Below are 12,865 nucleotides of genomic sequence, written 5' to 3'. Positions count from 1 at the left end.
GAACTTTTTAATTTTTATATATTTTAATAGTAATATTTCACAAAGCTTTACTTCATAAGCACTTATCATAATTAATAACCAATAGTTTTATACTGTATTCAAGATATGGACATCCAGCGAAATCTAAGCATGTTATTTTAGACGAATTTTATTTTAGCCGAATTATATAAATATGCCCTTAAAAATAATTACATAGCAAGCCAATAAATATTACGCAAATAGACTGACCTTATATTTTTTACTAAGCAAACGCTGCTACGCAAAGTCATACCGCCTTAATTAATAAAAAAAATTACTCTGCGTAATTCTAATATATTAATTGTGACTAGCACCTGAAAACAGCAAAGTAATTTTTGTGCCTGCTGCTAAATAGCGAATACGTCCGCTGGTATGTTCATATCATAAACAATGTTAGTCGATCTAATTGATTTTATTTTTGATACAGGGGTGACGACCATGTTGAATTTCTTCACAACGTCGAACGGTTTCCGGTCAACCCTACCTGTGGTTTCAAACTTAACAGCTATGAACGTTTGGGACGGGGTATGCATGTGTTTCATCTACGCATCGCTACTTGAGTTCGTGTGTGTGAACTACGTCGGTCGAAAACGACCTCTTCATAATGTCGTGTACAGACCCGGCGAAAATCCAGTGACGCAGGTGAGTTATTATTTCAACATAAAAAACATTATTCGTGTCGTTTGTATCAGTGTTTCAAATAAAGTGTGAATTATAGCAACGCTTAGTTGTGATTAACGCACCTGACAAGTAATAATAATGATCGCTAAGGTACAAGTGAGTCAAATACTCTAAACATAGCTCTTTTGCGATAGTATGATGTTTTAATATCCTGGAAACGTTAAGTACTCTAATACTTTACTCACACATGCGTTTACATACATTTAAAACTTACTTAAATTTTCTTTTAAAATAACAGTTTTAATCTACATTTATCTTACGTACTAACATATCATTTTAAACACCTTTAACTTCTCGAAACTCTAAAAGGCGCGGATTTTTTCTTCATTTTAGCTCTAAACTTCATCGATAATCAATAAACTTACCTACTTACATATTTTGTATTTGAAATGGATTTTCAAGCTACGCTTATACTATGAATGCAATAACTTTGATCGGTTCATGGGCTTTTTTTTAAATTTTACACAACGCATAAGTATTAATTACTTCCTTGATGAATGAGTCCTATTTTACATTTTCTATTCTTACTCTTTGCAATGTTTTCTTTCATTGACTTACCTATCACAAATATAGCATGTTTTACTTCCATATTTGATATTCCTTCTTCATTAATTCGCATGTTTTTAAATTTATCCTTGCACGCCTTAATCCATTTCCTTTTATACCGATTTTATACAAAATACAAAGACTTTTTTGTGTGGCCATGGTCGTTCCTTCCATATAAATAATCGTATTCATTTAAACATAATACACGTTTCTGTTAGTATAGAAAACATTGCAAAGAATATTTAGACAAACAATCAAATGAATAAAGTAACAATGTGAAAAGTTTTGTATAATATAGCGATGTGTCTGTGTTGATAGACGTTTTTAAGTGTGGCCACATCAATTAGTCAATGTTCACTTATGCACTCCAGTAGACCATCTGTCACAAGTGAACGAAATGTCTGTATAATGTGTTCACAGCGACTGCCCGCAGTTCTCAGCAGAATTGGCATTATACTGGCCAGCCCTTTGGTAAGAACATTCGCCATTATCATTGGCACATTCCCGATACGAGACTGTTATATTTCTTAGTAAAATATTTATTGACTGAATAAATTAAATGAATAAATATTTATAAAGAAATGTAACAGTATAGGACACCATTGCAACCACAGCACAGAATCATTCGATAACGCATGTGTAGTCAACAACATCGAATGTATAGAAATATGATAACTTATAATCGCTTTGTATTTAGTGATAACTATCTCATATAATTGTTGTTAATATGTAGTATTTGAATCGCATTAAGCTATTTCATTTTAATATAATCTTGTATTGAATATACACTATTAATTCTATCATTATACCGTTATATTATAAGTGAACAACCACCAACAGGAGTATGCTTTAAACCACACAATATATGATTATTCACAAGAAGAACGCAACGACTTGGATTTTACAACGGAAATTTTACTTATAGACCAAAATAATCAACCGCTAAGCAATATTACCTTCAACGACGCTTTGTTTAGTGACCATCAAGTAACATTGAGCTTCTGCAAATCATGATTACGAATCCGCATTCGATGCTTCGGCTAAAGTAAATAATAATATTCATCCACGTAGGAGGCGATGGCATTCCTCAATTGGGCTAAATCAGAAACGCCCCAACCGGAGTCTAGCGGTGCTGTAAGTGATGTCACAACGTCCCAACACATTCCGCCAAACACCATACCATCTCAGATCTGATATCACGATATCTAACGCATATTTTTTCTTTAATGCCACTTCGGATTGCTACAGCCTGTAAGTAGCCTATAGATTTGTAGTTTGTTTTTACCATAGCATTAACAGCGATACCTTATCTCATATCTTCATTTCAGTAACATCGTATATTTTTTTTCCATTCAATAGACTAAATTCAGTAGTACTTTAGATATAAAATTATTTAATCTTAACTGTAGTTTCGTGCAATAATTCAGTAGTGTCATTTTAAAAGATAAACTAACCACAGGGAGATAAAAAGCGAGAGTCGACAGGAGCGGCTGACTTGGTGACATGCACGGCCTGCACGGGGGCTCCTGGGTCGTGCACCCATACAACCAATAATGGCGGTGTATCAGAGGTAATTTAAAAACATTTCTCCCTTATTCTTAAGTATTATTTTTTAATAATTTAAGCTTTTCGATATTACTTGATATATGGATTACAAACCCATTATGTTTTTTTATTATTCTTCCGCTTTCTATCATGTATTATAAATCAGCTTTTACCCGGGTCTGATAAATATATACATCCCTCGTGGCGTCATTATTTACCACAAAATAGTGACATCATCAGTAATAAGTAGTCAACAGAAATACACTAACGAACTCATAAGCTACAGTTTTGAAATAGCTACAGCTATTGATGAAAACAAAATTAAAAACAAAATACTGGTTTAAGTCTGATTAATTGGACTAATAATTTTACTAATGCAAAATATATGAAGTTAAAAAATCTTCATCGACCTATAGCTTGGGCACTCTTTATGGCACATTTTTTTTAAATTTCCCTTAGTAACTTATTACCTCATGTTTTTGCAATACCAACATTTTACATAGGTACATTTGCTCAATTGAATATTATATATGTATATTGTACCACATTGCTTTCTTTGTAGAACATCAAAAACATTAGTTACGTATTTTTTCGTTCGCCATCACCATTCATTTGCAAAATAATTTCTTTCAGCCATGTTTCGTCCAGGTCCGTAAAAAGGAGCCGCCGCACCCGATCCGCGTGGCGAAGACGATCGATGTCATCGCCCGCATCACTTTCCCCACTGCCTATGCTGTGTTTCTTATCTTCTTCTTCATACACTACAAGGCCTTCTCTTAATGCTGCCCACAACGCGCTACGAGGTGCTTACCGTGCGTTCGAATATTAGTGCGGCTTCGTATTTTATACATCGTATTTCACGGCTATTAACTAGGATTTATAAAATCACTCGCAAGATCTGATACAATTATTTTTGATGACTTTCAATTCAAATTAAGTAATTGTGATTGTACTAACATAATTAAGTGAAACAGAATAAGACACGTAAGAGCCGTTAATGAATAGATACGAAAAGACTCTAGTAAGTTTTTTGTTAATAATTTAATCAAGAAGAGAATCAAATAAGATCGTAAATGAACATCTGTTTTCCGAGGCTTTGAAATAGGTTCCAGGCAATATTCGACGGTCCGTTATTCCATCGAATTCAAGGAACGATTCCTTTTTCATGAATAATCTTATGATAGGTTAAAGTGGGAACAATTCACTTATAGTTGATGTTCGAGTTCTGAATTGTGTGATTTTTGTATAGTAATTGGATCGAGATCGTAACGTGCGTTTTTGTCGTCCGTTAAATGAAATCTATTTCAAACCTAAAGACAGTCCAATTGTAGGAAATTTATTTAGTATAAGCCAATTTAATGTTGTAGATTTTATAAATCATTACAATCACTTTAGACACCACAATTGTTGTGATATCACCAATATTATAAATCGCTTTTAGAAGAGTGCATGTCACGCTAGGTATTAAAACATGTTTTACCAGATTTGAGTTTGAAGAAATGTTACGCAAAGATTAGAATTAGAAAATAAAGCTCAAATAGATATTTTTTTAGACTTAGACACCACTCAGATAAACTCGTTGTTTCCATATATTAAATATACTTGCGTGTATTTTAGTTAATTTATGTAAAACCGTGAACATGCCTTCTATTACTTCTTCAACTCAAATATTGATTTATTTGCCGTTTAGTACTAGATAATTACTACACAATGTAAATACAGTAAACCTTTATATACGTAAGAGTATAAGTTGTAATGTATTGATAAGTGCGTATTGTGAATTTGTGTTCTGCAAATGTCTTTCATTATTTATTCCAGCAGTTTTTATAAAACAGTTGTATGATTTGTAAAATAAGCTCAAAAAGCTTTATTTAAGAAACCCTAGATGTAAGCGTGCCTTGACCCTATATTATCTAAGTTATTAATATTACTACGCATCACCATTAGTCTTGAAACATATAAAGACATAACTGTTTTGCTTCCATCCGAGTTAAATTAAAACCGCTTTTATAATTTTAAAACGAAGAATCTAAACTCATAATAAGCGAAAACATTTTAATATTTCAATATATATTATTTTAACAACGAACATATTCAAACCATGATAAGCTTTATATCAAGTGGTTTGATTGGATTTTGGTTTTATGAATTGCGATTGATTCGAAAACACTATCGGGTAACTCCTAAGAGGTGATAAACAAGAGTGAGAAATATATTCCTGATAATTTTAAAAGATCTATAAATACCAAATATTTGTGGAAATGTACCGTACCAATCAGTGGCGTATTTACCAATAGGCTAAGTAGGCTAGAGCCTAGGGCGGCAGATTTAGAGGGGCGGCAAATTTAACACAAATTTGATATTATCTTACAGAAATTAAAATAAAACTTATAGCGGGTTGGAAAAATAATCTAGTAACTGACAGAAATATCACCTAGTTTATAATCATACTAATATAGGGAAAAACCCGATGTACTTAATGAGGACGATAGAACACAAATCATAAATGTTGCAAAAAGAAAAGTAGGGGCGGCAAAATTGAATAGCCTACTAGCCTAGTAGCGGCAGTTTTGTAAATCCGCCACTGGTACCAATTCTAAATACTATCAGTGGCTATTTACATTTCTTTCAATTACAGTACCTGATACATGTATATAATACATAATATTGTATACATATTAATGATTCGAAAATTTCAAACATTATAATTAGAAAAAAATATCGTCAACTATATTAATTCTTATTAAATAAGAAATTATAATTATTATGATTTCCGAATTTTATTCTAATATTATATCTTTAAAATATATAATTAATAAATTAATATTACAAATTTTTAGCTGAAAAAGAGAGATAAATTCCGTTTTCTTTTTTCAAATACGAAGAGGTAACCATTAACCACTTAAACTAGTTGAAATAACATTTGTTTTACATATGGATTAGCTAGGTAGGTCACTGTTTGGCGGTGCATAAATCAGACCCCTGCAATCACTTTTAACATGGTTTTAACTTAAGCAGAAGAATATAAAAATCAATAAACAACGAATCACATACTGATCAAACCTTTGGGCCACTCAGTACTTCAGTTCTACCACTGTTCCTAAGTATGTTACGTTTTTGAATTACATTCATTTGTTAAAATATATACTAGTTTTCATGTATATTCATAATCTCCGGTTGTTCATATCGGTACACAAGCGTATATTTAGTTTGCACTAGTCTTTATATTAAAATTACCTTGCACTCGATCGGAATCAACTTACAAGTACCTCACTTAGACTTATTTAATATTTTAGCTCATCAATTCAGATGATATTCATATATCAAATTAGAATTAAAGTAACTCATTACAAATAAAATAATTTATATTATTTTAACGGTGATAAAAATACTCGAGAAATTATGCGGCATGTTTTTGACAAATTATCCGATCAATTAAAATAACCATGGATTCCTTTTCATATTGTATTTTTATAATATCGTATAATATTTATTATTTTAAAAACATTACTTACATTTTATCGTATAAGATACCTCCTGAATATGTGGTTCAGAAACAAACAAAACAAATTAGGTTCTTTCCTGGTATTAATACTATATTTAATAACATGTGAAGTCTATAAATCCTTCTTTATGATCGAACAATATAGTTTCAAATAAACTATTTTATATTGGTCTTACAATATTTGTTTTTCAAAGCAACTCTTAAGTACGCTTTTTAACAACGCTCTTAACAAGTATCGCCTGCAAGGCAAAAATGATTTTATTTTAATTAATTAGCGATTTTTGCACATGTTAAGAAAAAGAAACGATTGTTCGTCGTAAAGAAAGGTAAGTAACAGACACCTGGAGTAATCCTACACATAAAAATATGTATGTGTACTTTATATTTGTCCATTTTAAATAGTGTCTGGTGTAGATCCTAAGCTTTTTATTCCATTGTAACACGAGCGTTCAATTCATAAGTGTAGAAACGACGATTATATGCCTTTTGCTTATTAAAAGAGCGGACCAAAGCGTCAACTTTTGGTAATTATATACCTTATCTATATTGTATGTATAGTTAAATTGTATTTAATAAGAAACCCGTTTTGGCTGTGCTTGAATATTGTAAATTAAATTGTATAATATTACGAAATTATTTTAATTATTAATGTTTTCTTTCTGTTCGATATCATATTTTAAAAATACGTGTTTTGCAACGGGTAAAAGAAAACAGTTTCTCCTGGATTATTTATTATACAATACATCTCAAAATGCTCAAACAAATGTTTCATTGATTAAAAAGATATTGACCAATCAATATTCAATAGCCAGCGACTGAAAGTGCAATATTTAGTATATTAAAATAACATCAAGGAATGCTGTTGCTTAGGCGTCGTCTGAATAATCAAAGCTAGTTTTTTCAACTTCAATTCTTAAAGGAGTCGTTATAAAATGAATTAAAATCCTTTGGCCTGTCTCCTCTCCTTGGCTTTAAAGTAAGGCGATATACTCTAAGACATGCCGTCCCATTAATTGATGTTTATAAACTAAAAAATATTTATAACTTTATACTTTTACCTATTAAAAGTATCGTTTAAATATTTCCACATAAAAATATGTGATGAAATTAATCAATTCAGATACGAAAAGAAATACATGTAATAGATATTTAACAATAATCAATAAATATTAAAAAAAATGAGATTTACTTCTTAATAAAGATCTCCTAATTCAAAATGAAAAGTTCTGAAGATCATGAAAATTATTAAATTTAAACCATTCCCAAATTTTATAAAAATATTCGAAGTGATACTATTTTAATTCGCGATGTATAATTGTATAACTACTGTTAAAATATAAGATAAAATAACATATCATTCGCTTTATAAGACACAAAAATAAATTTATTGTTCTATATTCTGTTAAAAATATATAAGATTATAATATTCTGCCATTGATTCAACTATTTACTGTTAAATTGTGAAATCTTTATCCTCTGACTTTGTTTTATATTTATATTATTATTTATAACATGATACCTATTTCTTTTTAAGGGATTTTGTACAAAATACGCAGTGACACTGTGATATATCTCTAAAGCGTGAAGTTATTACAAAAAAACTAAAAACCTCCTTTGCATGCATGCATGCATAATATATGCTTTTCTAAATATTTCTAATTGAAAGACTCGATTCACACCTGTCGATCCATTTTTAATTACAAAAAAAAAGGACATAATTATAATTACAAATAATAGGTCAACAATAAAAACTTTTATTTCACTAATATTTTGTACAAATACCATTAAATAAGACTAGAAATTTAAATATATTTATGTCATAATATAACTAATAATAAAATTATTGTTATTAAAAGGTTGTTTTGTTATAGAAAATATTATATTTTTAGCGCCACTCATCGGTATATTATAAGATAATTTATATTTTAAACATTGTTAAATAATATATACTTAATTATGTTTCTTACACATGGCGGTAGCGAATGGGTTTAAAAACAAACTAAACTGTAAAGTCTTACTAATAGTAATTATTTAAATATATACACCAAAAGATAAAGAATTAATTTCATATAAGTTAAAATGGTTAATTATTATGTTATAATTTTCTCGCAAGTCTTTAATCAAAATGTATTGTTAAATTAACCTGACAAATTGCAACGAAACCAGTTAATGTAGTAACTAGCATAGAAAAACAAGTATTTTGCAGATTCGCTTACCCTAGTCGTATAATAAAGACTATTTATAAAGCTCGTGTGACAAAAATGCATTTTCACTTACATTAGGGCATAATGCTTTGCCCTATTATAAAAGTTCAATTTGCTTTATATTATAAGTAGGTATGTTACCATAAATTTTTCAATATATTTTAGATTATAAGGAAGTAAATATGCTGTAACTTGAAAACAATAAAATCGAGTAGTCATTTGTATTTTCTAGTGCACGCCTCATCATCTGTTGCATTGTTTATATGACAGTTATATATTTAAAGAAAATTGTGATTTTATTAGGATTCTCTTTGAAATGAAATGAAATTTTGTTAAGAAAAAACCTAATGTAAAAATTCAATACATAATGGGTAAATCGAAGACAGGCACGTATTCCAGTGCTAGTCAAATCGTTATTAATAATAGTCACAGATTCCGACGTGATACCAGTATTCTGTATAATTTTTAAAATATAAAATAGATATATAAATACCGTTTGACTAAATAAATAACAAATTGATTAAAAATAAATCAGATTTATCGGTAAGTGCCGAAACATAATGTAAAACTGTGCCAAAATCCAAATCAATAGCAATAATAGGTAGGTAGTCGTTTAAAAATGGATTGCAAAAATCAGGCAAGAACAGATATCAAAGGTTTATATAAAATGTGAATAATAATGGAATCTACAATTTTTTTATATATATATCTGTGACAATAAATCCAATTCCTCAAAGTGCAGATTAAATACAACCGTATAATTCAAGTATCAAATGGCTGTATACAAACAAATAATAAAAACTCACTATATACTTAAAACGTTTTTGTTGTGTTTTATAGTTTTCAGTATAATTCCGTCCACTCATGCCAGAGAGCTTGCTATATTATTATTAATTGTTAATCAAAAGGATAAATATGCTGTTATAATCTCGAGTACCCCTTGCACAATTTTATAAACACGATTTTTTTTTTAAAGTTATACGTCAATTAAACTGCTTAAAATTGCACCTACATGTCATTTACTTTGTATGATGTACAAGTGAGTTATCTTATTTATTTACTTAAAAATCTTGTGAAAACTTGTTTATACTTAATGCTAAGTACCTACCATTTTTAAATTATTCTACTTTGGAATTATATTTTTCCTACGGCAACTTCTCGATCAGAAATCGAACAATTGTTACACTTTTTTATTTTTAATCAGTACTTTGAGGAAACCTATAGCTACTCTAAATAAATATGCATACACATTTTATTTTCAACGTTTTATTTTTTATTTCGCTATGTTAATTACGATGCGTATATTATATAAGTAGACATGTTTTAGTACACTAGGATTAAGCTGCACGAAAAGACATTAGTGAGATAAATACCAAAAAGAAGCGAAAGCTTTTTAAAACTTTTTAATAAAATATAAAACTGTCTGCCTTCATTTGTTTTAATGCAATTTGTAATGCAACTATTAACCAATCTTTATATTAATTTTATTTTAGCATTCACGATTATTTATGTCGACATTAATATGTAATTAAAAAAAATGAAGTACCTTACACTTTTTTTTTAATCTGCAAGAATTGATTTGAAACATATTATAAAATAAAAACAAGTATTATTTATTGAAGTTATAAGAAAAACATTGTTTTAAGTGTTCAATAAACTTATAAAAGTATTTTTATAGTAGGTTGGCTAAAGTAGAACAATTAAAATCAAAAATAGATAGAAATTACACATTTAAAAATCTTTCTTTCTAGGTTAAGTTGAAACATAATTATGTAAAAACTGTTTTTTATTCTGCATAGACCTGCAAATCTGCAGGTCTACATATAGTTCTATAGAATCTACAAGTGAAAGTCTCGTTTTTATAGATATTGTTCGTTACCAAAACGTGTGAAGACCCTATTTATAAATACATGAATCAAATTTTATACCTATTGATAACGCAATGTATTGTAAGAAATTATTGTTTGTACAATAAAATCCTTAACCTGTTCACTGTGTATTAGAGTATAATAAAATGTAGTACCTGGTTATTATTTTATTCTAAATATAATACGATTTCTTATATCGTATAATCGGTAACTACCTACTTACTACATATAATAATTATGAATAAAAATTGCAATTCACGCATCGCCTTGTGTATATAAATGAAGACAAGATGAAATTGTATGTTGCATTGTAAATAATTTTAATATAGTATTTATGATTACAATTTTCAAAGTAAATAAAACACAATTTCGGACTAAATTACTTTTATTTTGTTCCATAATCCTGATACATGATGGCATGTAGCACAATATCCATATACATTTTATTATAAGTATACAAAGAGTCCTCAATCTACCGCTTAAAGTAATTTTGGGTTAATTTATGTAATGTTTGATTATATAGGGTACCTAGTTGTTTATAAGATTCTATAGAAATTGTAGAAATTACTGTTTTAAAATTGATAGGCTTTTATTATTTTGCTGACGTAGTTCTTCTGACGTTTGGCTGAAAATTGAAAGAATTTTTAACCGAAGATAATACATATCTATATTGCAGTAAACATTGACTTATATTTTAAGTGAATGTAAACAAATACTGGTAAAATTAAAGTTCGCCGCGTCGGGCAGTGGTTCATACACGAACAGTTTAATTTAGGTAAACACACCGAGTGGTCTGAAAAAAATCTTAAGAGGAAACAAATGAATGAATGCGTTATGCTAACTTTACAAGCAGGTGATCCTCGTTACCAATTAATTTTGGTTTTCGTTCTTCATTGTTGATTACCGGTAATAAGTTCTATGCTTAGGCAAGATAGGCTTAAAATTTTTTAAACGAACTTTTTTAATAGTGTTTTAATAACTACTTTGAAAAACTTTACAACATACGTTTTTTTTTGTTTAACATCATTAATAGTAATTAAGTGGCTGCACGACTTAACACTTATGCATTTTTAAGAGAAAACAATTATATTATAAAAAAAATAATCGTTTCTGAATCATAGGTACCGTCTATGAGAATTTACATAGAGTGTTGTGAAAAATAAAGTGTCCTAAACTGAACTCGTACTCGGCATGATTACGATTATTTTCATAACAAATATACCGCGCAGCAATACTTTTATTATTGCAGCAATGCTATAAACATTTAAGACATAAGTTTCCTTCTGATTCTCTTGCAACGTGTTCTTGAAAGATGGCAACATATTTTAATTTTAAATGTTAGTTGATGTTTTCCACAGTAGATTACTATAACGTTTTCCTACAAAAAATACCTTCGGTTATTAATTTCCTTTTCTTTTACCTCAAATAAACCTGGTGGTGACCAGGTGTCTTTGAGAAAAATACAACGAAAATCCACAAGCGATGCGTATCTGATACAAATAAAACTTCTCTAAAAATAATTAATATATTAATAATAAAAAACTAAGAGTAATTTAAAAAGAAAGAAGCAATATTCTATTTGACTGTTTTTTTAAATCCATTTCATATTATTTAGTAGATGTTAAGTAACACAGTAAAAAAAGTCTCTTTATTTCTAGTACATATTTGCCGAAAAATATCATTTTAAAAATTCTATATTTAAATAGCGCGTGAAAAAGCTACTTGAACAATATGGTACTGCAATGGGGTCGGTGACGTCACTTGCCTGTATTTTAATCTATAGTACATATAGTAGACAAGCAAGTGACTCTATCATAATCCGGCCCGGCCAATTAAAAGCGTTTTGTGTCACGTGTCAAAAATGTATTTTTATTTATGGATTTTTGAATAACTTAAGTATTATTTTCAACTTTCGTTGATAAATAACATAATTTTTTTTTTATTTTACAAAATAATTAATATTTTTTTTCGCATTAGCCTATTGAGTTTACGGATAAATTATGAAAATAATACTTCTAGTACTTTATATGACATTGGGACATTTTAAACACGGCAAGCTTATTTTGTCTAGATGAATTTCGAAGAAATAACGATTTAAAATTGAAAACAATTTTAAATTAAATTTATGTAAGCAAATAAGTAAATAATATTAAAAGTCGGTCCAGTATCTTAAATGATTTTGAGATAACTTTTAATAAGGTAGGTTTATTACTCACTAACTCCAAATAAGGCCATAACTTATAAAAATAAATGGGTACACCATTTTAAGTCTTATTTTGTTACTTGAGCTCATGTATTAGAAGTTAGAACTAAACTCGTAGTCTTGTAATCTACTCATCGTGCGGCTATGACGTTTATAATATAAAACGAAACCGTGTCAGAACGTTTAAATTTTAAGAAAATACCGATCACTGCATAAAAAAATTACGCGCTTAACTTTATTTTAAATAATGATGTTATATCCAAAATTTATCGTTCAAACGGCCATGTCTAATGTA

General features: G+C 29.0%; 1 protein-coding gene across 18 annotated transcripts in view; it reads left to right on the top strand.

Annotated features, from left to right (window-relative positions):
* The window catches only part of LOC124532199 (glutamate-gated chloride channel), a 67,079-nt gene extending 56,338 nt beyond the window's left edge, over positions 1-10,741 (top strand). For 6 of the 18 annotated variants that reach the window (XM_047106934.1, XM_047106933.1, XM_047106947.1 and 3 more), the window contains 5 exons: positions 446-660; positions 1,666-1,716; positions 2,317-2,379; positions 2,705-2,815; positions 3,424-10,741. In XM_047106934.1, coding sequence (XP_046962890.1) covers positions 446-660; positions 1,666-1,716; positions 2,317-2,379; positions 2,705-2,815; positions 3,424-3,570 — 587 coding nt within the window. In that variant the 3' untranslated portion in view covers positions 3,571-10,741. Of the gene's footprint in view, positions 1-445; positions 661-1,665; positions 1,717-2,085; positions 2,450-2,493; positions 2,497-2,704; positions 2,816-3,423 lie in introns of those variants that run through there. The other 12 variants (XM_047106948.1, XM_047106937.1, XM_047106949.1 and 9 more) reach the window with 10 other exon arrangements.
* The last annotated feature ends 2,124 nt before the right edge of the window (positions 10,742-12,865 follow it).

This window comes from Vanessa cardui, chromosome 9 (assembly GCF_905220365.1).
Source record: "Vanessa cardui chromosome 9, ilVanCard2.1, whole genome shotgun sequence".
Lineage (NCBI taxonomy): Eukaryota > Metazoa > Arthropoda > Insecta > Lepidoptera > Nymphalidae > Vanessa > Vanessa cardui.
The sequence above is the reverse complement of the archived record's forward strand: the minus strand, read 5'-3'. Positions and strand labels throughout refer to the sequence as shown.